General features: G+C 47.2%; 1 protein-coding gene across 1 annotated transcript in view; it reads right to left on the bottom strand.

The window, feature by feature from the left end:
• Positions 1-25,124, bottom strand: part of LIPA (lipase A, lysosomal acid type) — a 35,121-nt gene extending 9,997 nt beyond the window's left edge. Inside the window, exons 1-6 of the mRNA XM_058698332.1 lie at positions 24,969-25,124; positions 21,758-21,869; positions 19,669-19,786; positions 5,762-5,960; positions 4,555-4,664; positions 2,793-2,929 (exon numbers count right to left, since the gene is read on the bottom strand). Of these exons, the coding sequence (XP_058554315.1) occupies positions 2,793-2,929; positions 4,555-4,664; positions 5,762-5,960; positions 19,669-19,786; positions 21,758-21,868 (675 nt within the window). The 5' untranslated portion in view covers position 21,869; positions 24,969-25,124. The remainder of the gene's footprint in view (positions 1-2,792; positions 2,930-4,554; positions 4,665-5,761; positions 5,961-19,668; positions 19,787-21,757; positions 21,870-24,968) is intronic.
• Positions 25,125-26,789: the final 1,665 nt, after the last annotated feature.

The following is a 26,789-nucleotide window of genomic DNA, read 5'->3' as shown; positions in this document are numbered from 1 at the left end:
AAAATAAAATTAAATAAATTTTTAAAAAATTAAAAAATAAAGTAAAATAAAATAAAGTAAAATAAAAAAATAAAATAAAATAAAATAAAATAAAATAAAATAAAGGGAGGGAGGGGCAGAGAAAGGGGGTGGGGAGAGAGGATCCCAGGCAGGCTCCACACTGTCAGCGCAGAGCCCGACTCGGGGCTCGAACTCACCAACCGTGAGATCATGACCTGAGCCGAAACCAAGAGTCGACCATTCAACCGACTGAGCCCCCCAGGCACGCCCTAAAGTGGCAAGTGTTAAATGCCACCCTGCCCACAGGGATGTTTAGGGAGCGTTAAGAACCATGATGAACTGGAAAGCTTACGCTCAGCCTACGGGTGCGACTGCTTTGTGGTGCACGGCGCCCTTCTCACTCCCTTCCCACCCCTTCCCACCCCCTCCCCACCCCCTCCAAACAACCAGTGATCAAGATTCCAACATTACATATGCTGCTTAAAGGCTGCAACTAATTTGAAGTCATAAAACTGTATGGGCCATACTCGGCACTTCTTCAGGCAAATGCTGTCCACATACACACAGCCTGTGACCTCTATCAAATCTGCCTACCACAAGATAGCCAACCAATATCTACGGACAGATACCGGGTCGCCTCAAATGCTTCTCTTCTGCAGACGAAGCACATTAAGATTAGCTGGGGAGAATCAAGAAGTATCACGTGCAGACAAGGTCGCAGGGAAGGAAAAGGCTCCTGGCTTTGAGTCTACATAATGGTCACATGTGATAGATAGATAAATGCATATACTTCTGAGGTTCTCTACTAAAAACAAGAGGACAATGTATCACCGACTTGTAGCATGAGAAGCCAAGCTTTCCGTTTGGCCGACAAAGAATGTGAAGTTGACCTTGTCCTTCAGAGCTGAGTGCTCACCGAGAGCATGTAAAAGCAGGAGGGCGCGTAGGGAGAAAGAAAACTTCACCTTACACATTTACAGGCCTGCCCAGATCCATCTTGATGACTTTAGAATTTATATTTTTGCAGGCTGAGAGGGTACTAAACTTTCGTGGCAGCAGCACTGATTTCCCAGGGCAGCTAATCCAAAGGCTTTATGGACATTTATTTTTTCACTTTGTCATTCTCCCAGGATATTAGGAAACACCGCTGTCTGGGACAGTGGTTCTCAACTACCGGTCTGTTTAGTTACTTTAGAATCCCACAGGGTGCTCTGTGAAACGCAGCTCCTGGCCCCACCCCAGATTTAAAGGACACCATCTCCAAGGTGGGGAGTGGGAGTTGGTATCCTTAAAAAGCTACCAGATCACAATCTCCAAGGGTTAAATTAAATCCAAAACATCCCTATGATGGCCATTTCAGTTCTTTATGAAAAAGGACACAAGGAGGGGTGCCTGAGTGACTCGGTCGGTTAAGCATCTGACTTTGGCTCAGGTCCAAACAGACTCGTGGTTTGTGGGTTCGAGCCCTTCATCGGCCTCTGTGCTCGCAGCCTGGAGCCTGGAGCCCAGAGCCTGCTTCGGATTCTGGGTCTCCCTCTCTCTGCCCCTCCCCTGTTCATGCTCTGTCTCAAAAATAAATAAACATTAAAAAAAAATTTTTTTAAGGACACAGGGAGGCAGCAATGGCAAATTAGCAACAACCTTAAACGTCTACCAGACAGTAGCTCCTGATAACAGAATACTTACAACACAGCAGTTTAGAACAAGAGGGAGTTGTATGTATTAACGGGACAGCTCACCAAGAGTGAAACGTGTCATCTGGAGAACAAGATACATAGCGGGCTACCATCTATGTTAACACGAAACACTAAATTTCTCTCAGGACGTTTGTACGTATTTAAATTCACACACAAGGTGTATAGGAAAACCTCACACTGAACACTGTTTTAATTCTGAGCAAGGAGTAAGAGAGGCCTTGGTAACTGAAGGATACTTTATTTGGAATCTCTGAACTGTTTATAGTGAGAATGGAGGCTTCTATGACCCAAGGCATTAGAGCTAAAATTGCTTAGAGGGGGCCACGTCTTGTCTGCATGTCTGGTCACTGGTTCCGAGAATCCATCTGAGGTGTGGGTCGGGATTCTGAGGTATACAGTCTGTACCTCCTGTGAACGTCTCTGAGATGGCTGATATGTTACACCTCATTTTAAGTATACGTCCTGTGTGGAACTGCATGTGTGCGTATACACGTATCACACATGGAACGCATACAGAGCGCACATAATGGGCCATCCGGCCTCAGCTGGCTCTCAACTCCTCCTCATGAAAACTGCTTCCTCTGTGAACAGAGCCAGGGCCGCGGGGGTCACACAGTTCTAGGGTTGAGCCTCAGGGAGGTTACTGGCTTGTAACCATATTACTGGCCACATTATGAAATGTCACAGGAACGGTGTCTTTCGGTGGCCCTCGGTGTGGCCACGGTCAGGCGTGTGGGAGCGACGCACTTCCCGCGTCCCGTCTCCTGCCTACGCCCAAGCACAGGCTACCGCGTGGGGTACAGGGCAACTCTGGACCGCCTGTGCTCCCTCTGTGTGGTGTGGGGACAGCTGCACTGACATGCCGACCATGAGAAGTTGGTGTTCTCGGGTAGAATTAGTGATTCACCTTCCCTGACTCCCCAGGATCTGGAAGGAGGGGTGAAGGGGGAAGGAAACACTGCGGGGAGAGGAGCCACTGTTCCACTGACAGTGAAACACAGAGGAGGAAGGCACAGATGCTCCTCTAAAGGCCAGTTCTTCAGGTCTGAAATGTTGTTGGTGGGGCTCGAGGGGGGTTGGGGAGAGTTCAAGTACCTTGAAGAGAAAATCTGGAAAGTTTCCTAATTTACTTAGAGGGCTAGTAGAAAACTTGATTGAAGTCACAGGAGCCAGGGCAAGAAACATTTTAATCTTTCTGGCCAGCTCGGGAATCCGTGAAAATGCTATAAAACCTGGAGAAACAAAGAAGTTTAACAGGAGTTTCCATCTTCTAGGACTTTCTCTGAAAAACCAAAGGCGGTCGCACATCACACCCTCTAGTGGCGATCTGAGAGCCATGCAGGCAACGCCACCACCAGGAGGCAACCACATGGGGGGGCCTCTGAGCTTCTCCAAGCTTCTCCGCGCAAACGGAGTCTGATTAAACTAGTCAGTCAAGTGCTTGTTAAGTGCTTGATTCAGTTTTTAACCTACAGAAATCAGAAGATGCCCCTGTTCCTCTCATCCTGGAAGCCGAGCAAAGGAAGGACTCTCCCTAACAGCCCCACATCAGCACCCAGCCCCAGCGCCCGTCCACCGGCCCCTGGGAGCAGTTTACAGGGGCATTGAGATCAGTCGCCAAGGGCTCCAGAGGAACCTGCACATGCAGAATGTTCTAGCTTTAAAATACCTTTTAGCTTTCTCTCAGGTCACTTCTTGCTTTGAACTTGGCCCCCCAAGTGTCACATTAGAAGGCACTGGGGCAAAGGACACAAGCAGGCAAGTCATGGGAGAAGGACCAAAAATGAGCGAAAACACTTCTCTTGACGCGTGAGAATGGCACATGCATCTGTGTTACATGTTACTTTCTGTGTGTCGTCTCTCAAACTGGTTAAGAGTGTTGGGCAGTAAGCAGAGCGCAGACATTTAACTATAGTACATCCAGACACTTAATCGCTCAGGAGTGATTCTCCTCCTTAGGAATGTATTCTAAGGAGACCGTGTGACTTAAACACAGCTACTGATGAGAGCACACACAAAAAGGAGGAACTGCATAAATTATGGGACAGGTCCCTAGTTCCTCATCAGAGGAACTCTTATTCGCTACAATTACAGGCAATTTTTATTTTCCTTCAACTCTGCCAAATTTTCTACTTTTGTATACAGTGAACACACGTTCTTTTTATAATCGGCATAAATAAAAAATGCATAGAGCTTTTAGAAACTATTCAGAAATGAAGCATAACATGCCATCTTTGTAGTTAGTTTTATTCCACTTAACTTTTAAGACTCACTGTATTTTGGGGGTTCCTGGATGGCTCAGTCGATTGAGCATCTGACTCTTGATTTCAGCTCAGGTCATGATCTCACAGTCGTTGAGTTTGAGCCCTGCATCGAGCGTCCCTGCTTGGGATTTTCTCTCTCTCTCTCTCTCTCTTTCCCTCTCTCCCTCTCTCCCTCCCTCCCTCTCTCAAAAATAAATTTTTTTAAAAAAGAAAAAAAACTTTAAAAAAAAGTGTATTTTCTTGTTTTCTGTTTAAAAGCCTCTGCCCTTATAATACCTCTTGTTTTCTACCTTCTCACATCCCCATACTGCTGTAACCGGGAAAATATGCACCAGGCTGAGGCTTACTTCTGGGTCAAGGGAACCATACACCATGTGTATCCATTTACATGAAAGTCTGAATTTTCAGAGAACGTGAAATATTACCCCGAATTTCCTGCCCTTCCCCTATTCATCACTTCTGCTTGGCAATAAAGCAAAAAACAAACACCTCTGTTTGCACTAACATGATTTGTTACTATTTCCCTTTTAAGAACAGGCACAAACTCTGTAAGAAGACACTGTATCCACCACCAGGCTTTATGACATACGTACCTATTGTGGTGCCTTGAGAATGACCCACGTAATACACTTGTTCTTGGCCAGTTTTATTCAGAATGAAGTTAATGGAAGCTGATAGGTCATAATTTGCCATCTCATCGTAACTGTAATCCAGAAAAGGAACCCTTTCATTAAGACGCTGCACACAAACATAACCGCACGCTAACAAGAAGGGTGCGGGGGGATGAATAACCATAAGCTGAGCGCAGCTGCGTACAGCAGCACAGAACTGAGCGCAGAAAACATCAACAGGATTGCACGGGCCCCTTTCTAATTCTGCCTCCCTCCCAAAGGTCCTGTCCTCATTTTTTATGCCATAAGTTATGTTATACCCATTTTTGAACCTTTCTATAAATGAGATCAAATAGTAATGCTGTCACAGAGCCGTGGGATGTTCACTGTATAGATACACGGCACTTCATCTGTCCATTCGCGGCTGATGGGCATTTGGTAGTTTCTGGCTTTTCACTATTACCAGTGGCGGCCCAACAAGTATATTCCTTTGGTAAAATTTGTCATTCTTGCATTTCACGCGTGTAGGTAAGCTGTGGTTTCACAAACGGGACACAAGCCTGAAGGAGTCCAGAGCTCTGACCTTCCCTCATGCCAGGTAGCAGGACACAGCCCGGGACACGTTACACGTGCGTGTGCCATTCGTCATCAGGAGATGGGTAAGCGGACTGTCACCACTGCCTGCCGCGTGCCAGGCTCTCTCCTCGTATCCTCTCCTTTGATCCCCCAATGGCCTCGGGAGATTGGCGGTTATTACCCCATTTTACAACAAGGAAACTGAGACACAGAAGGCTTATACAGCATGCCCAGTGTCACGTGGGGATTAATAGGTACAGCCAGGATTGATAGAAAAAGGACAATTTCTGGAAATGGAAAAGCAGACATTCGGTGTGCATGTTTATGGGGGAAAGAAGAAGTTTCCAGGACGCAATTTGCCCACCAACTCCCACAGGACCCGGAATGCCAAAGTAACTAAAAGTCCATAGTTGAATCTAATTCTTAAATGTAATCATTACTTATAATGTACTTCACTGTGATTTACCCAATTCCTCATAAGGTTTAAAACCTTTCCCCAGGCATCCGTCTCCCCTCTCTGATAACCTTGAGCTACCCATCCACCTGCCTCCCCGTGTGTCTGTGGTAAGGGTACTAAGGAAGTAGGCCCCCGTCACCATCAATTCCAATCTACCTGAAAGCCCAGAATTCGTCCTGAGAAGGGGATAAAGTCTTGTGTCTCCGAGACCAGGTGTTTCCCCTGCTGTTCCCCATCCACACGTCAAAACCCGTGTCCGCCAGGAAGAAGCCCAGGCTGTTGTTGGGAAGGTTTGTGACCCAGTTACTGGAATCGGCCAGCAGGCCATGCTGCAGGAACACAACTGGCTTAGGACCTGAAAAACATCCATGTTTAGGACTCAGCAGCACCCAGCCATAAAGCAGATGCAAGAACAGCGAGGCAGCAATGCACTCCAACAGAACATCAGTGAAAAGTATCTTTTTAAACAGTGCTGGCAAAGTAGCAGCAAAAATAGGCTATCTCGTGTATCTAATAACAAGACGTGTAGATGTGACCATAAAAAACTTTTTACCGTATTCTTAAGACTGTATTGGGGCGCCTGGGTGGCGCAGTCGGTTAAGCGTCCGACTTCAGCCAGGTCACGATCTCGCGGTCCGTGAGTTCGAGCCCCGCGTCAGGCTCTGGGCTGATGGCTCGGAGCCTGGAGCCTGTTTCCGATTCTGTGTCTCCCTCTCTCTCAGACCCTCCCCCGTTCATGCTCTGTCTCTCTCTGTCTCAAAAATAAATAAACGTTAAAAAAAAATTAAAAAAAAAAAAAAAAAAAAGACTGTATGAAATGTTTCTATACTGTATTTGCTCCCAAATCGAATTTCTTACAATGTATCCTAACAAAATAAACCAAAAGACAGGAAAAGATTACATGTACGCAAATTTATAAATATATATACACATATTCCTTTATTTACGTATATATTTCTACTTTTATGTATACACATGCAAATAAATTTTCTTTTTTTTTTTAATTTTTTTTTTTCCAACGTTTTTTTTATTTATTTTTGGGACAGAGAGAGACAGAGCATGAACGGGGGAGGGGCAGAGAGAGAGGGAGACACAGAATCGGAAACAGGCTCCAGGCTCCGAGCCATCAGCCCAGAGCCTGACGCGGGGCTCGAACTCACAGACCGCGAGATTGTGACCTGGCTGAAGTCGGACGCTTAACCGACTGCGCCACCCAGGCACCCCGCAAATAAATCTTCTACTCACCTATACCTGGGACGGTGATGCTGTGGAAAAACAAAGACTCGGGAGACAAAGAAACATAACCTCTGGCTGCTTGCATCATGTTAAGACCATTTAGTCATTCATTAAACAAGCATTTATTGAACACTGACTGTGTGCTGGCATTCTCGGCACTGGTGACACAGCAGAGAACAGAACCAGGAGGAAGACGGTTCACCCTCACGGAGCTGATGTCAGACTGACCACGAGTGTCAGAGACAGACACACTTGGGCTCGAGTCTGTCCTCTCCAACCTCGAATGTGCCACTGGGTGCAAAAATATTTCAACATCCCTCCAACATCTCTTCAACCTGAATCATCACCTGCAGCAGGGAAATGTAACAGGAACTTTATAAAGAGCAACGACTGGGAGACACTGTGTGAAAAGTTCTTCGCAAAGTGCTTCCCAGCACAGCGAGAGTTCAATAAACATTAACCCAGTCTGGGCCTCTGCTCCGTCAATAACTGTTAATAGAAATAAATGAGGCAATTAAGTGTCTGGCATAGTGACAGACACATAGATCACAACAAACAAGTAAGAGCTCCTTTGGCCTTCTGCTCGTTCGTTATGAGAGTGAAACGTGGGAGTGCCTGGGTGGCTCAGTGGGTTAAGCATCTGACGTTGGCTCAGGTTATGATCTCACAGTACGTGAGTTCAAGCCCTGCTTCAGGCTCCACACTCTCTCTCCCTCTCTCTCTGCCCTTCACTCACTCGCACTCTCCCTCAAAAAAGAAATTTTTTTAATTGAGTAAAAAAAAAAGAAAGAAAGTCAAGTGCTAAGGGAAAGAGCTAACTGTTGAGACGTCAAATAATTGATTGCAATAATTAAATCATCACCAATGACAAGGACTGTGGCATCCCAGAAAAATTTATAACCCAGCCTTGAAGGGTGGAAAGAAAGCAAAGTACAAGACAATAACCTACGCTAGACCCATAGCTAGGCAGCAATGATGCAGGCAAATGAGGAGTGTAAAACATAAGGAAAAATGGGAAGTAAGATTCGTCCAAACAGATGGGAAGTGAACTGACAAATTTTTCTTCTGTTTATGTCCTAATGCGGATTTGGTAACTAATTGCTTTTTAGATGGCTGTCCCAGAGCTCCTGGGTGGCTCAGACAGTAAAGCATCCCACTTCAGCACAGGTCATGATCTCACAACTCATGGGTTGGAGCCCCACGTCAGGCTCTGCGATGACAGCTCGGAGCCTGCTGCGGATTCTGTGTCTCCCTCTCCCTCTGCCCCCTCCCCCACTCACGCTCAGTCTCTGTCTCTGTCTCAAAGATAAACATTAAAAATTTTTTTTAATTGAAGTGGCTGTCCGTCTGATGATGCAAGGTGGGCTGTACAGACAACTCCAGGAGGCACCGTCCAAATTCTCTACAGCATGAACAGTACCCCTGGAGCCATGCCAGGTGGGTGCTGCTCCCCTTATTTGTAAAGACAGTGGGACAGCCATCAAGTGAAGGTCCGAAATGACTCCTGTGACTTTCTAATCACACACAGTAGCCCTCTGAACTGCCAGGGCCACATCGGTGACCTTCTACCAGCGGGGAGACAAAAGAGCGAAACAGATCAGGATTGGGGCAGCCTTATGAGTACTTCCTTGCCTGTGAATGTTCATTTTAGTGCTACGTGACCAACGCTAACTGACTGTGAAAGTGCTTCGGACAAGGTAGTGTGGTACGTACAGAATCTGCGGAACTGGCTCCCTGCCTTTGGTGAAGAAGATCAGAATCCAGTTGTGGAAATAAGAGTCGTCGTAAAAATAAAAAGTTCACATAAACCTCAGGGATGTGATAAGGATTACTGAGATCAACTCATCATTAAGTTGTAGCTGATGAAATGTGTTTTATTTTATTTTTTTTTTTTTTATTTTTCAACGTTTTTTATTTATTTTTGGGACAGAGAGAGAGACAGAGCATGAACGGGGGAGGGGCAGAGAGAGAGGGAGACACAGAATCGGAAACAGGCTCCAGGCTCCGAGCCATCAGCCCAGAGCCTGACGCGGGGCTCGAACTCACGGACCGCGAGATCGTGACCTGGCTGAAGTCGGACGCTCAACCGACTGCGCCACCCAGGCGCCCCTGAAATGTGTTTTAAATGACACCCGCTCCTAAGCAGGCTGCCTTGCGGAGACAGTGACAAGAGGCGTCATCGCTCCGCGGTGACTGTGAGTCTCTGTGTGAGGGACCCCCAGGAGCCACACCAGGGTGCTGACGAGTCCCTTCCGCACGTTAGGTCACTTCTCTCCCATCGAAGGTGCTTTGGGGCTGGGCTGTGAGGAGTAAGACTTTTTGGCCTTAGGCGAAGTCAGCAAGTCAGGCTGACGGAGGCAAGAGTCTGACAGCACACGGGCATGAGCCGGGCAGGACCACTGTGCTCCGAGAGGCAATTACACATAACCATGGTCTGCCACTGGAGCGGTCTCCCCTGGGGACAGAGGGTCTGGTGGGGCCAGAAGCAAGGCAGGTGGCCAAACTCCTGCTGTTTCCCCCAACCTGTGCTTCTTCAGACACCTGGTGGAAAACCTGTGTCTGCTTAGCTGACTCCTCAGGGCCCAGCATTGAAAAAGGTGAGAAAGGCAGGAATGATCTAGATGGGAAGGCAGAGCTGGGGGGCGGGGGGGGGGGGGGAGCAGGGCAGCCAGGACTGAGGCTGGAAGGGGTGGCAGGGGTCAGCCTGTGGGGACCAGGCAGGTTTTCTACACTGGGGAACATTTTTTTAATATTTTTATTTATTTTTGAGAGAGACATAGCTAACGGGAGGGGCAGAGAGAGGGGGAGAGAGAATCCCATGCAGGCTCTGAGCTGTCAGCCCAGAGCCGGATGCAGGGCTCAGACCCACAAACCATGAGCTTATATGACCTGAGCTTATATCAAGAGCCGTACGTTTAACTGACTGAGCCAGCCAGGCACCCCTGGGGAACGTTTAAGTGGGGAGCATTTAAAATCCCCCTGAAGTCTCTGTGCATTGTATTTCCCTCCCTAACCTATAGGAGCTTTGGAGGAGAAATGTGGGAATGGCAGACTGAAGGCATACCAGAAAACTCTTTAAACACTACCGGTAAATAACTCCTGGATTCTCAGAGGCAACAAGAAGCCGCTAGCACTCTCTCAGGAGGTGAGCTCGAAGCCAGAAAGGCCGACGGCCCGCTGAAGCGTGTGCTCAGGCCCCACATCTTGTATAAACCCTTCCTGGCACCTATGATATTTCAGCCACTGCGCCAGCTGTGGGGGACACAAAGGAGGGTAAGCCCCGCTCCCTGCCCCCAAGAGGCTCCAGTCCAGCCCAGGAGACAGTCCCACAGTTACCTTCTAGGCCAGTGTGAAAAAGCCCGATCAGCACCCAGGGAACCCCACAGGAAAGAGAGTGACGTGGCCAGGGGCAGGAACGTGTTTGCCAGCTCCTGAGTGAGACACAGACCACCCCACAGACGGTTCTGGAGAAGAAAAGGGACCCTGGATTTGTAGAAGTGACACTGTCCCAGGCCGCAGCCAGACAGGACCATGGGGCACACACAGGTGGCTCCCTCAGGAGGCAGACACAAAGCAGGTGAAGGTCAATGCCCTGTCTGACCCAGACGTGAAGGGCTTTATAGGGGGCACATCCCTCCAGGTTGGGCGGCCTTCCTGGTCTCATTCCAAAGCCCCTGCTTTTAACCACTACTCCAAAAAAATCCTTCATTAATAACTAAAGAGGTAGGGGAGAAGAGATGTGCTTGAAAGTATTCCCTTTCAGGGCGCCTGGGTGGCCCAGTCAGTTAAGCACCCGACTTCGGCTCAGGTCGTGATCTTATGGTTCGTGAGTTCAAGCCCCACATCAGGCTCTGTGCTGACAGCTCAGAGCCTGGAACCTGCTTCAGATTCTGTGTCTCCCTGTCTCTCTGCCCCTGCCCTGCTCACATTCTGTGTCTGTCTCTCAAAAATAAATAAAATTTTTTTTAATTTTTTTCCAGTATTCCCTTTGTACCCAGCCCCTTCCAAGCAAGCCACACACTATTTCCCCAAACTGAATGCATGCACATCAAAACTACCTGGAACATTTAAAAAACACACATATTTGTGGCCCAACTTCTGAGGTAGGGGATCCAGAACTCCAGGGGCACAGCCTGGAAATACTTATTTTCCACAAGCTCCCTCAGCTCTTCTTGGTCAGTCTGACATCAGCTCTTCTCAGGAGCCCAACCACAGCTGGGTTCAAGGAGGAGTCATGCGAAGGGGAATGTGCCGCCCATCGCTCTACCAGGCCGGCCCAGCCTGGAGACAGGCCAGGTGTGCAGAGCCCTGCTTGACATCTGACAGGCTCCTGGAGGGAGTTCTAGGGCCTCCTTCCCAAGAATCATTAAGAGCAGACCTCCACTGATCCAAAGCAAGGGCTCCTGAGTGAATTTCTGTAGTCTAATTCTGGTTGGAAGAGTTGGCCTCAAAACACAGCCAAAAGCAAGATGAGCAAATAACATCCGTGGGAAGCCGGAGTCACGACACTTATGGCCCCTGGAGAGAATAAGAAGGAGGCACCTATCTCCAGGCATTTATTGCACAGCTTACCTAAACAGAGAGCTGGTGCACAGCTTACCTAAACAGAGCACTCTCCCCACTGTGGCTTTATCGGGGACATCGCCGCAGTGGGTAGAAACTCGGCCCTAAGCCCCATCAATCCTGTCTTTGCCACAGGCAAATTCATCGAACCCTATAACCCCTGGTTTCCTCATGTGTAACAGAGGTACGCACTGCAGGAGATCTCTTCGCTTGAGAACCCACAGGAGAACCTGGCCCATCCCCAAGACGCACTTGGAAGGGTGCACACCCCTTGCCACGGTCCAGGTCGCCGTGCTCACATTTCAGCCTCCCTGCTGAAGAGGAGTGGCCTCTGCAGGAGGGAACACAACAGCCCTCAGATCACAGACAGGAAAGAGAACCAACCCCCCCCCCAACACACACACACACACACACACACACACACACACACGCACACACACCGGCCACAGCCACTCTGGTCCCCGAGCAACATGAAGCCAGAGACCTGGTGGTCCTGCCCACCACCCCGTCCCCAGCACCCAATGTGGGGTCTGGCTTGTGGTCCTCACTCGTGACAAATCTGATGAATAAATGCAATAATGAAGGAATAAACGAGGCAAAGAAAGAAAACCTACTACATGCCCGCATGCCATGTGCACCTCCCAGGCACCACCTTGATTAGTTTTCTACGTGCCCAGGGTGGCACTGGGCCATACACGTCACTCTTCTCACCTTACGGATGGGGGCTCTGGGGCCTAGAGAGAAGGAATGAGTGCCCCAGGACAGGACACACGATTAGTACGCGGTGGAACCAGGAACCAACCTCAGGTCATGTGAGGGCAAAGTGTGCCTCACCTCCACGCAAACTGCCTTCTGCCCTCCCTGCCTCTGCTACCCTGGCTGCCCTTCGAAAGGCTTCGCATGGTGGGATCTCCACGCTCCAGTTCATGGAGCCTTACAGTTGGCCCAACCCTGGGCAAGTACATAGCTGTAGTCCAAAATTCTCAACTAACAGAAGGAACAGAGGGGCCCAGAGAGACAAGTGCACAACAGAGGGCACCTGGCCAGAGACGCTGACTCTGACCCCCAGATACGCTTCTCTCTATCGTGCTCTCCCTTAAGGACCTCCTGCACACAGCAAACACATCCTGAAATACACATCCTTCTCCTGTCCTTGTTCTCCGGAATGCATTGTGCATGCGTCCATTCAGGCTACTGTATCAATACCACAGACTGGATGGCTTTGTGAACACAGGAAACTCTAGCTCACGCTTCTGCAGGCTGCGAGGTCCAAGATCAAGGTGTTGGCAGACCTGGTGCCTTGTGAGGCACCTCCTGGTTCACAGACGGCTGTCTGTTCACTGTGTCCTGGCAGAAGGCAGACAAGGGAGCTCTGGGGTCTCCTTCTGATAAGGGCACTAATTCCATTCTGGAAGGCTCTGCCCTCAGGCCCGAGTCACCTCCCGAAGGCCCCACCTGCAGACGCCACTACACGGGGGTTAGGACTCAACACCTGCATTCCGGGGGGATATAAACATTCAGCCTACAGCACCTTCCCCATCAGGGAGGACTGGGTACGGAGGAAGCAGACATCAGAGACTACCATCGAATCCAGAAGGATTTTTTTTTTTTCATTGAAAACAGAAGCCACAGCTCCACTGGTTCTGCCCAAGATGCCCCTAATTCTACCCACCACCAGAAGGCCTACACTCGTGTCTGCGGCTGTCTGAGCTCAGGAGTACGGAATCCCTCACCAGTGTGGCCCCGACTGTCGATGCTCTGCTCAACCCCGTCCCAGGAGGGCCCAGGCCCAAAGGAGCTCCTGGAGAGACTTGGCTGGAGTGATGATCGAATAACCAAGAGGAGCTTCAGCCTTAGCATCCTAAGTGCTAGGAAGGAAACACCCAGAGAGCAAAGAGAACATGCAGCAGGAGCTGGCCCAGGGTGAGCGGCCGGGGATGCTCCCTGAAGAACTGACACTGAGGATGACAACGGCCAGCGGGTAAGATGGGCTAGCCGGGAGGACAACGGGGAGCACCGCAGGAGACAGAGGTTCTGGCAGCACACCCTAGTCCTTTCCACCCTGACTCTTGGCTCCAGCCCCACCCTGCACACAGGAGTCAGCGTGCAGCTGACACTGGCTTGTGCTTCTCCATTAGGTCAAGGGTCCGAACACAGTCCTGCACCTGATGCACCATCAGAGCCACATGAACCTGGCCATGAGTTCAGCCAGCCGGTGCCATCAAGTCTGGCACCCAGGAATGACCCTGCGCCTCCTCCATGCCACCAGGAGGCAAGGAGCTGCATCTCGGCCCGACGGGACCTCTGGGGACATGTCAGAGCACAGCATTTATTCAAAAAGACAGCTCCTGTAGGAACTGCAGAGAAGGAAAGAATGGAAAATCCAGAAATGATCAGAATCCTAAAATAAGCAAAGGAAAACACAGGCCAGCGGCCTTTCTGTCCAAAGACCTACTTCCCAAGCCAGGTTGTGAATTTTCAATTATGACTTAAAAAGCTTAAGGGGCAAGCCCTGGAGTCTTTGCCAAGGTGAAGTTCAAAATGCCTGAAGACCATTACTCAGATCCCAGAACACCACTGCCCTCATTAGGCCAACAGATACCTATATATCATATACATGTATGTGTATGTGTGTATTTACGGATATACATGCATGTATATCGGACACAAATAACCCACTATTGTTGCTTTATTTGACAACTGATTTACTGAACAATTTATTTCCCAATTTGGCAAGAAGTCTGCCTTGTAGCCGTTGCTGTTTGATGTATTTTAGGCAAGACAATATGTATTTCCTTGTTTTAGTCAAATAAAATCAACATCATGGGAACAACTTGGTCAATGCTTATTACATAAGACTGCATCTTCTAGTTCAAATCGCACAGACTCTGGAGTCAGACTGGCTAGGCCACTAGTTTTTGCCTTAAAGCCAACCTCTTTCCCTTTCTCTCTCAAGCTGGCTGTCTCACCCAGTAAAATGAGGGTGCTCATCTAGACACAGGTTCCAGAACTCAAGGACTTTACTTTGGAATCCACCAGGGAGTATGTTACACATGCACACTCTCCAAATCTCCGGCTCAGAAAGGACTCTGAGATCCTTCTAGTGCTAACATCCCATGACTGTCGGAGATATGGCTGAGCACACGAAACCAGAATCACTTCCCTATTCAGGATGACTTTCAATTCCTTTTTGGAGTTAGCACAAAGCAGGGGAAGTACAACACTTGATGGAGAAGTTTGCTTAACACTGGGAAGCATCACACACATGCTCACCAGGCCACTAAGAGCTTTCTTTCTTTTTTGTTTTTGTTTTGGATTGTATGAGAGTTTTATTTTTTTATATACATAATTTATTATCAACTTAGCTCACATACAGTGTGTATAGTGTGCTCTTGGCTTTGGGAGTAGATTCCTGTGATTCATCACCACCTAGAACACCCAGTGTTCACCCCAACAGGCACCCTCCTCAGTGCCCATCACCCATTTTCCCCACCCCGCCCCCCGACCTCCCACACCCGTCAACCCTCAGTTTGTTCAAAACCCTCAGTCTGTTTCTAAATGTGTGTTCCAACCTGACTAGTTAGTAGGAGTTTGACGACACAGGTAAATGTGTAAACAGGGTCATCTTAGTGGGTCCATCAACTCTCTACAAATGTATGCAGTATCTGTGTGTACACAGGGCTCTATTTTATGTCACTACACAGAAGGTGCATTGTCTTAGTCCAGTTAAGAACCCCAATCCTGAAGACTGCCCTCATATAACCCTCACTCAGGCTGACCATGCAGGGAACACAGTGCCACCCACCGTGCTGAGAGATACAAAGAAGACAGAGACACAGCCCCTGCCTTCAAGGAGCGGCTGCAGGGAGCAAAGGGGCATGGGGCGGGGGGGGCGCAGGAAGAAGTACACAAATAAGTCAGTGCAGAGCCTGCTTGGGATTCTCTCCTTCCCTCTCTCTCTCTGCCCCTCCTCTGCACATGTGCATACACTCTCTCTCTCTCTTAAAATAAATAAATCAACTTAAAAAAAATGATGGATGTTTTTCTTAGATAACGAATAAACCCGGATGGTGCTTAAGCACTCCTCATAAACGTCATGAAAGAGGTATGCCACCCCATTCTAAGTAGACACTGACACCACAGACACCACAGTTCAGAACTGTAATCACTGATGTGCCAAATCACGAAGGTCTCTGCACATACCCGTGGGAAGCTTCCAATTTCCTCCGCTGTATGAGCGGTACAGACAACAGAGAGACAGAATATCAAGGAAAGGTACATAGCTTCATTTATTAGGTCCCTGAAGATTGCTGAATGGCCGGTACCATACAACAACCCCTGGGTTCTTACCCTGCAAAACCACACAAGATGGACAAGCACAGCTAGCAGGAAGACGAGCAGTGTGGCCAGGCCACGTGATCACACAGCCCCCCCCCCCCAACAAATCTGCAAGTGGGCCACTCCAACAGGACTCGAACACGCTACCCATACAGCTCTCACTCAACTTGTGCAGCACCTCCGGACAGCACAAGAATGGAGAAAAACCACACTGAAAAGGGCAAGAGGGACGGTCTCACTTCATCCCCAATAAATGAAGAGATGTTGTTTTAATGTATCTTGCAACGCCCTGTAATTGGTACAGATGCCAGGCGTTATTTTTGTACGTATTAAAAGTATTAATTTCTTAAAAGATCAGCAGTTTCCATAGACCGGTTTTGAAATTCTTCCTCCCTCTAATACACGGGAAGCCTCAAAAATGAAAGCAAAGCCTCCCTCGGGTTCTGAGCTTCTCTCAGGCACCCAGCTGAATGGTCACGAGAGCACACAGAGGGTGGTGGCCTGGCCAAGAGAAGACAGGGATGGACTGAAGCCAGGTAACGTGGGGTCGGCCACCGGAGCATCGGACTCGAGAAGGATTCTGCATTTCCAGGGCAGGAGGACGATGATCTTATGAATAGGGGAAGAGGTCAGGAGGGGGGTGGCCTGAATAAGAGGATAAGTTCCATGCTGGGTGGGAAGGGCTCTTAGGAATTCTTTTTTTGTCTATTTGGCTTAAATGAGCCGAAGTAACACCACTGACAAGACTGCTCCTGAGGATGCTGAGGGGACAATGAGGAGTCCCTGCTCTGGACCACGGGTGTGCACACCATCAGAGAAGGGTCTACGCAGCGCTCACTGATGCCTACAGAGGAAGAGGGTGTGGACCTAGCAGTGTGGCCACACTGAGAATGCTTTCCCTCTGTGTTCCCCATTCCAAAGTCCACGAGTACCCACCCATTGCTGCACACCATGCACCCCTGCCAAAAAAAAAAAAAAAAGAGTGTGGACTATAACCCACAGAACCAGAGTGACAAAGAGGAACACTGGGACCATCACAGTCAATCAACTGTTCCTGCGGACGGAGATTCCAAGGCGCACGGAGACAGACGCCCACACGGACCTCGCCGTTGACAGAGATCTCACGCTTAGCTGCCCTGACTCCTTCCTGCCACCGGGGAGCACATCTAGGCTCCTGTTCGCTTCCTCACCTGTCAGGGCACAGCCCCGCACCATAGTGCTGGTGCTCGCACACGTGGGTGGGGCACCATCTGTTCTAACTGTGGCGTGAATTCCAGGGGTGGGCGATGGAGAAAAGAGGAGAAGCATTCCCCAAGCATGTTTTCACTGAGGTTCCCTGCATCTTTTAACGATGATTAACATTTTTTTTTAATGCTTATTTATTTTTGAGATACAGACAGAGTGAGAGTTGGGGAGGGGCAGAGAAAGAGGGAGACACAGTATCCAAAACAGGATCCAGTCTCTGAGCTGTCAGCACAGAGCCCCATGCAGGGCTCGAACCCGTGAACCACAAGATCACGGCCTGAGCTGAAGTCAAGACACTCAACCAACTGAGCCACCCAGGTGCTCTAACAATGATTCGCATTATTAATTATACTAGTTACCCAATCACTTTTAAGAAAGTAATGATCAGTACATATTCTTCTTTATATGGGATCTGAAATCAAAGGGTTTACCAAAAAAGAAAAAAAAAAAAAAAAAAACAAGGAAACTAAGATCATATGTTTGTTCTGGAATAAAATATGCATTTTGCGTGTTTTGAGCAGAAAAAGAAATGTAAGCCCTCACTTCAGCTCACTACACATTTTTGTAACGTACTTATAAGAAGGAAGCTTAATAGTATGAACATAAATCTATAAATCATAAAAACCTCAAGAATGAGAAAGGAGGGGCACCTAGGTGGCTTGATTTCTTGACTCTTGATTTCGGCTCAGGTCATGATCTCACAGTTCATGGAACTGAGCCCTGTGTCAGGATCTGCCCTGGCAACACAGAGTCTGCTTGAGATTCTCCCTCTTTCTCTCTCTGCCCCTCCCCGACTCTGTCTCAAAATAAATAAACATTTAAAAAAAATGAGAAATGAAATTTCAAAAACAGCACTGGCTGTCTCAGCCACTTAAGTGTTATAAAATCCCTTATTATAGTTACAATCTGGGGGGCAGGGGGAAATAGACCAGATTATATTAAGAAAAAAAAACAAACAATGATACAAAGGTCATGTAACACAGGTTTTTAAGTTTGCTTTGAATAATTTGGGAAGGAATTGAGGCAAAAAGGCCCTTCTGCTCATATAAAATTGTAATTGAAGAACACTGAGTCATCAAATTACCTTAATCTCAACCTTAGTTGTCCAAGGAAAATCTTTTTTTTTTTTAACGTTTATTTATTTTTGAGACAGAGAGAGACAGAGCATGAACAGGGGAGAAGCAGAGAGAGAGGGAGACACAGAATCTGAAACAGGCTCCAGGCTCTGAGCTGTCAGCACAGAGCCCGACGTGGGGCTTGAACTCACGGACCGTGAGATCATGACCTGAGCCAAAGTCGGACGCTTAACCAACCAAGCCACCCAGGCGCCCCCAAGGAAAATCTTTAGAAACAAAATGTTAAAGAATCATCTGGAGGGATGATTGCATTGGGATCGATCTTCATTCTGACATATGTTTCACAATTTCAAATAGCCTGCCTAGAAAGAAATTCATTCATCTCCTGGAAACGGCACTTTCACTATGGGAAGATATAGACATACGTATCTCCAAAACTATAAGAACTTTCATATCTTGCTAGTGAGAATAATTACCGGAACAAGATTGCCTGAAAAGAGATTTAACAGTATCTATCAAAATCATAAATGTACATATCCTCTGACTCAAAAATTCTATCTCTGGAAATGTATCTTACAAACAAACTTGCACACGTACAAGGTTGTGTTAAGCAGCAGTATCTTCCTTCTACCAAAAGGACTAGAAACACCCCAAATGCCCATTACTAGGACACCTGTAAAATAAATCATGGAAAAACTATGCGGAATACCAAGTGTCTGTGAAGTATTCTCTTTTTTTAAGTTTATTTATTTATTTGAGGGGGGGGGGGAGGGAGGGAGGGAGAGCATGAGCAAGGGAGGGCAGAGAGAGAGGGAAAGATAGAATCCCAAGCAGACTCCACACTGTCAGTGCAGAGCCAGACGCAGGGCTCAAGCTCACGAACCATGGGAGCATGACCTGAGCCGAGACCAAGAGTTGGACATTTAACCGACTGAGCCCCCCAGGTGCCCTGAGTGGTGAAGTATTCTATGTATTGTATGGAACTATCTGCATAATATTAAGTAAAAAATTCAAGTAACAGAAGAATTGACACTATATACCACCTTTTGTATTAAATCGGAAGCAGGGAAAAATAATCACCTATGTCTGTATCCATTTCTAAAGAAATTTTGTTTTAGAGCTAAAGAAATTAAAGAGATTTTGGAAGAATACACACAAAACTAGGGAGGTGAAGGATGAGGAGGGAGGGAGGTTTTCACTATATGTCTTTTTACTCTAAGTTTTGAACTATGTGAATATATTGCCCATTCAAAAAAATCAATATTCAAACAGCAAAAGCGATTTACTTAATGCTCAAGACATTTCACTAATAAGATGCTTCCTTAAAACAAGGAAAGCAAAGATTTCACATATCATCAAACAAAACTGACCTTCAAATTGTTAAGCAAAATGTGAAATTACATAACCTGCTTTACTTCTTCAAAGACAGTATTTTCATATGCCTTGCATAAATGTAACATGTTCAGTACTTTAGCCTAAAAATAACCCCATTTCAATGTTTTCAGGCTAAATCTCAACTTGATTCCTGACACAAAAACCAGCCAAATTCCAGCAGTGTAGGTACTTTCCAGAGCTTTCCTGCCTCACCACAGGAGATACCCATACCTTTGTCAGCACGATTCTTCCTCCCATGAGGGATTCGGTGAAGGCAGAGAATATAGCCGTCTTTTGTCTCAACGTAGTGTTCCTCACTAGGGAATCCCCAGTAAGAGATCATTTCGGTCTACAGAGAAAAAGAATAATGGAATTTCTGTACACAGAATCTGACAAGATCTCCCACATTAACAGGCAAAGAAGAGGGCGCCTGGGTGGCGCAGTCGGTTAAGCGTCCGACTTCAGCCAGGTCACGATCTCGCGGTCCGTGAGTTCGAGCCCCGCGTCGGGCTCTGGGCTGATGGCTCGGAGCCTGGAGCCTGTTTCCGATTCTGTGTCTCCCTCTCTCTCTCTGCCCCTCCCCCGTTCATGCTCTGTCTCTCTCTGTCCCAAAAAAAAAAAAAAAACGTTGAAAAAAAAAACAGGCAAAGAAGACAAAATGTCAGCAGGCATTCTCCAGGCCTCCAGTTACTTATTAGTGACATTTTAGTGTGCTCAACCTAGTAGCACCCCCCACGCAAGAGTAAATCCTCCACTGGTTTTATGCATACCTTCTACTCACAGGTGTTTGATTAACCTTGGTTTCAACATTCTAACATGTTCTACACCACACATGTCTAATTTCACCGCCACGTTGGGCCTCTTTGTTTCCATCCTGGCTCCCAGGTACAAGTAAACATTCTTCATTTGTTTTCTAAATATGCCAGCTAATATTGTGATCTGCACGCATAAAATATCCTTATTTTCAGAGGTCCCTTCCTGGGAAACAAAGCGTAGCATTAATCTGTTTTTATCAATGAACTAATGAAATTACACTAGTAAAATACAGAATGGCAAGGTGGAGTTGGAGGTCAAGAAAAGATGAAAAGCAGGAGATTGTGATCAAATTTACTTCTCCATAAGGAGCAGTCCATGGAGAAACTCTTAACCAGGAGCTCAGTAGAATATGGATAATTCAATTATCTAGATTTAACGTAAGTAAATGCTCACTATCCTTTCCTCTGCAAGTATCTGAAAGAATTTAATTCTTTCATTTTTACAGAAAAAAAAAATTAAAGGAGGGGAGGAATAAGAAAAAATTGGGGACAAGAACTAAAGCTTGACCCTAAGACCCTGATCAAGTTACATTCTCTTGACTCACTTTGGATTTATTAGCTTCTAACCGTGGTGTCTTGATTCTTCAGCTGGGTCTCTGCTTCATCTATTTTAAAGTAGCCACTGTCTCTAGTCATTTGTATTTTCCCAATGTTTTAGGCCTAAATGAGATAGTTCCAGGTTTTATTGTTTCCTTAAGATTAATAACCTTGAAACGTTAATTTCAAATTTGAAGTATTAACTACTCCACAAATTGTTTTTGCTTATTTGTTCTAACAAAACTTTTTTTTCAGACATTTTGATTTTTATATTGAACTGTGCTCCCTGGACACTGCTAATCACACTTCTTGTTCACTGTATTGCAACAGCAGCATTCGAGAGTAGCATTCTTGCAAAGTTTTGATACGTTTTCATCCTTCAAAGAGGTGAGTTGGTGGCTTCATGTGGCCCACTTAACCGAATCTCAGAAAATAACTGACCTTTGTCACATGCATTTTATTTTATTTATTTTTATTTTTTTTTAACATTTTATTTTTATTTTTGAGACAGAGAGAGACAGAGCATGAACGGGGGAGGGGCAGAGAGAGAAGGAGACACAGAATCGGAAACAGGCTCCAGGCTCCGAGCCATCAGCCCAGAGCCCGACGCGGGGCTCAAACTCACAGACCATGAGATCGTGACCTGAGCTGAAGTCGGACGCTTAACCGACTGAGCCACCCAGGCGCCCCCCGTCACATGCGTTTTAAAAGCATCTTTCAGGGGCGCCTGGGTGGCTCAGTCAGTTAAGTGTCGGACTCTTGGTTTTGGCACAGGTCACGATCTCACAGTTTCGTGAGTTTGAGCCCTGCGTCGGGCTCTGCGCTGACAGTGTGGAGCCTGCTCGCGATTCTCTCTCTCCGTCTCTCTCTGCCCCTCTCCTACTCATGCTGTCTCTGTCTCTCTCAAAATAAATAAATAAAACTTTTTTAAAAATATTGAAGCATATTTGAGATTTTGAGAAACTTACCACATTCATATTTGTTTCGGGATCCACAGCTGCCAGCTTCCCTTTGAACGCCTCGCACTGCAAGGTCCCAAGGACCAAATAGAACACCAACCCCAGGAGCTGCATTTTCATTCTGTATAAAGTAGTCTATTGTTATTTGTCTGAATTTCACTGCACAGATTATGCTGGTAGATTAATGCTCCCATAAAAAGTTCTGAACCAGGCTTAGGGGTAAGTCAAAGTCAGGTTCAGGGGCAAACACGAGACAAAGGACTCCGGCCCTATCTGGAAACAGAAAAAAGTGAGGAATTATTATTTTTTTTACTAAGAAACCTCTCTACCTGCCATCCTCCACAAGGTTACCATGTGACCTTTGGAGCCCAGCACACCCACTCACCCTCTCACCACAAGGTTCAACAAATTGTTCCAGAGAAATAACAGAGAAGAGGACTTAGAGGATAATAGGCTGAAAAAAAAGGGAAGATCCACAAAATTTCAGAACCGGTTAACCTCTCATCTTTTCCCTTCTAATAATGATTTAACATTTTTAAGTTCTCATTTTTAAGTGCAGTATTAGTGCATGCCTCCCACTGTCTACTTATTTCCGTTCTTGCCCAAAATTACACATCGGGATTTGAATTTGTCACCCAAATGTTCTGCTAAGTGAAATAAGCCAGATTGAGAAAGACAAAAACCACATGATTCCACGTATAAGTGCAATCTAAAAAACAAATGAATAAACAAACAAAAAGCAGAAACAAACCCATAAATACAGAGAACTAGTGGCTGTCAGGTGGGAGGTCAGGCAAAATGGGTGAAGCAGAGAGGGAGATACCGGCTTCCGGTTGTGGAATGAATACATTACAGGGATGAAACGTACAGGGTAGGGAATGTCCTCAAGGGTACTGGAATAGAGTTACATGGTGACAGACGGTAGCTACATTTATGGTGAGCATAGCATAACACACAAAGATGTTGAAACACTATGTTGTACACCTGAAATGAATGGCCCATTGTGTCAACCATACTTCAGTTAAAAAATAATAATAAATTTTTTAAAAATAAATAAAACAAATAGGTCATCCAAGGAAAAAGCTGAAATGAAAAGGAAGCCTGCAAGAGAAACAGGATAGAAGAACATCCCTTTCTCCTTCTGAGACCCTCCAGAACACCAACAAAGATGATCTAGCTTCTGCCAGGGATGGTACAAAATCACAGCATAGCAAAGACTTCGGGGATGGATGTTAAAGGCAAAGTAAAATGAGTCTCCCCAAGGAACCTGGATGATAAGAAGCAAAGCAGGAACTACAGCCTAGGCATCCTACATTTTTAAAAACATAATCACTTAAAAAAAAAAAAAAGATGCATGCATGTATACCTATTCAAAGACTTGTATAAAAATGTTTAAAACAGCTTTGTGTGTAATAAACAAAAACTCGAAAAGCGCAAATGTCCAAAATGGGTGAATGGTTATGGATAGGACATGAACATGATATATACATACTACTCAGCAATAAAAAGGAATGAACACACAGTAACACGGATGAATCTCAAACTAATTATGGTGAATGAAAGCAAGACCAAAACACAAGAAGAATAAATACATCTGAGTCTATTTATAGAAAACTCTACAAGCAGATCTAGGGCTGGCTGCCTGAGAAGAAAAGGGAAAGGAGGAAAAGATTGCAAAGGGGTATGCATGAGAAGGGTGATGGACAGGTTCACTATACTGAATTTACCGATGGTTTTGCAGGTGTATGCATATGTCAAAGTTTCTAAATTGTTCACTTAAAAAATTCTTGTTATTGTATGTCAATAATACGGCTGTTTTGAGACTTGTGCTTAACTGAGTAATCCACAAATCTTAGGGCATTGGTTCTCAGGAGATTACAAATAGTGAATTCTGCCAAAGCAAGCACTGCACTTAGTATCCAACCAGCAGTGACCCCTGAACATCTACAAAGTCATGTTACCTTGAATCTGCACCGCCAAAGCAAACTCACTGGCCTTTACTCACAAGTGTAGACTTCTTTGTGGTGGTTGGGAAGGGCTGCCTCGTCCCGAGCCATAAATTCAACCTCCCCAAAATCCATTTTTACTAGGGAATGGGGTGTAGATTGAAAAGGAAACGGAAAAGTTGTGCCCACAATTTAAAACAAAGAATCATCTGGCAGCAGACTGTTTGCACTCAGTCCTGCCCTACAGAACCTGGGCCAGCTGTCCACAGAGAGGCTCCAGGAGGGCGACAGGATCTATCACTCAGGTAATTTTTCCTTTCGACACAACATTAAGCAAGCTTCTCAACCTAGGAGTCAAGGGATTCCCGGAAGGCTGATGATTAAGAAGCTTAAATGGAGAAAAAAGCCCCCATCCAGGCTGGATTCTGTGTGCTTTCCTGGGTTTTCTTAGCAACTTTTATCTCGGGTCTTTCTACATTGTAACAATCCAACTATGTGCTCGGCTGGCCCTCATTTCACCCCAGCCCATGTGCAAAGCGGGCGTCTGACTCAACTTTGAACCCCTAGGGCCTGAAGAGATGCCAGGCAAATATTGGATGCACAGTTCAGATTGGAATACGGGATAGGGAGTGGTCCAAAAGTTCAGTGGCTGGAGAAAAGAAAAACCGCAAAGCGGCCTTCCATTTTGCCTTCTAATAATGACACCACCACCACCAATAATTTCGGTTCCCATTTAAACTTGCGCTACGCGCCAGACAACCGCCGGCAGCGCTGCTGACCTGTGTGAACTACTCTGCGCAAATCTGGGGGGTACCGTTAAATCTTCTTTCGAGAGAGGCTGAGATTGCAACTAGGTTACGTACCGGAAGCAAAGTGGCAACGGGTTTAGAGGGAAGCTTGACCAGGGAAAAGGGGGTAGCTGGGAATCAGGAGTCCCGATTGTCACCGCAGTCCGCGGGTTCCGGACGGCTTTGCTGATCGGCGGCCGCTCGCGTCCAGGAAATCGAAGGGCTCCCGGAGAAGGGCGGGCAACTTCAGGGGGACCCCCCACCCCGAAACCTGGACCGCGCCGCCCGTAGAAGGGGCACCCGCAGATGCTCCAGACAAGGTGCTCCAGGTGGGATGCTCCAGGCGCCAAGCGCAGGGGGTCCCGCCAGCCTGCAGAGGCTCACGGCGAGAAGGGGGGGGGGGGGGGGGGGGGAGGGCGGCGGCGGCGCACATGGAGGCAGGGGCTGCCGCACCTCACCTGGCGGCGCAGCCAGAGCCCCACTCACCTGCACTGATCCTCCCCTGCAGCTGTCCAGAGCCGCAGTGCCCGAACGCGGAGCCGGGCACCTGGAGGGCCAGACGCGAGGGCAGATGCTCCCCCCTTCCCCAGCTTAAGCTTTGTGCACAGCCAATCGGAGCCGCGGGCCTTCGGGAAGTGCGGCAGAGACCCCGCCCTGCCCTGTGCTTCCGAGCACCCCGACCCCGCAGAGCATGCGCTGTGGGCGGGCCCCAGCGGGGCGGAGGCTCCGCCTCCCAGACCCAGCAGTAGCCCAGGGACATCATCAGGCAGCGGAGGCTGCCTGCGCCCTGCCAAAGGAGCTCCTGCAGGGTTGGCACCCTCTGCACCTGCCATAAGGCTATGGGCTCTCTAAGTGAAAAGAAATAATATGTTCAGTATAAAGCGCTAAGCAATGTGTCTGATGCAAAGCAATCTTGCTGTACATTTTATTTTTATTTCTAAACTGCCAACCATTAAGACACTGCAGTGTAGCCGCCAAACAAATAAGGTCCCTGTTCTCCTGCTTACATTCCAACGGAAAGAGACACACCATAAATAAATATATAATATAAAGTACTAGAAAGTTCTACAAAGAACAATAAAACAGTAAAGAGACAATAAAGGAAGATGCTATGTTATATGTAAGGTAATCAGAAAAGGACTCTGATGAAGTGACCACTGAACACAAACAGGAAGGTGACTAAGAACCATGTGGATATTGGAGAAAGACCATTCTGGGGTGAGAGAATAGCACGTGCAAAGGCCATGAGGCAGAATATCCTGATGGATTCTAGGAAGAACAAATGTGGTAGTAGAGAGTGGTAGAACACAAAGTCTTAGAAGTAGCTGGGTGCCCTGCAGGACAATTTTAGAGAAGAAGCCAGTGGAAGGTTTTCCAAAGAAAAGCAACATACTCTGGTTTATAGTTTAGAAAGACCACTCTGTCGGCTAGGGTCAACTATGGAAACAGGGAGACAAATTGGAAGGCTACTGCAATAGTCCAAGCGAGAGTTAATGATGGCTTGGACTGGGGCAGTGGGAGCAGTGGAGGTGGAGAAAAATACTCAGATTCAAATGGAGAAAGTACCATGAATTCAAATGGAGGAAGCACCGAGAAGAGCAGCTTGGGAGGAAAATCAAGTGTTTGTTCTAGATGTGTTGATTTTGAGACACTCGTTAGAGAATTCTCTCCGCCAAGGCTCTGCCGGCAACCGGAACTCACTCTAGGGATCCCAAACAGAAGAAATGGTTACACAGGTGGCGGAATTTCCAGGAAGCCAAACAGGGTTTGCACAAGCCCCGCAGAGACCAGCGACAGCAGGCAAGGCTGAGGCATTATGGGGGGGGGGGGGGGGAAAGACAGTGTCACCAGAGACCGGAGGTTCCTGCGTCGAGCAGTAGTCTCTGCCAGAGACACTTCCAAGGCCGAGAGAGGAGAACCACACATCCTGTGGCTTTCCCTGGCTCCCGCCCTCCGGTCTCCCACTAGTCCCTCCTTAGGGTCAAATGCAACCTGACACTGGCTGACCGAGGACCCTAAGAAATGCAGGCTGCAGGGATCAGACCCCTCACCCTCCAAGACACAGAGCAGAGGACAGACAGAGGATGGATCCAGAGACAAACTGGCAAAGATCAGCACTGGCATGTACACATCCAGTGTTCAAAGTCAAGTTCCAGGCTGGAGATTTAACGTCGGAATAATTTGCTTATAATGGTGTTTAAAGCCCTGAGGCTGTATGAGGTCTCCCAGAGAGGAAGCATAAATAACAAAAAATAACATAGAGACTCAGAAGATACGAAAGCTGAGAAGAGGGCACCTGGGTGGCTC

This window comes from Neofelis nebulosa, chromosome 13, assembly GCF_028018385.1.
Source record: "Neofelis nebulosa isolate mNeoNeb1 chromosome 13, mNeoNeb1.pri, whole genome shotgun sequence".
NCBI classification, from domain to species: Eukaryota; Metazoa; Chordata; class Mammalia; order Carnivora; family Felidae; genus Neofelis; species Neofelis nebulosa.
This window is presented reverse-complemented; position numbering and strand designations above follow the sequence as displayed.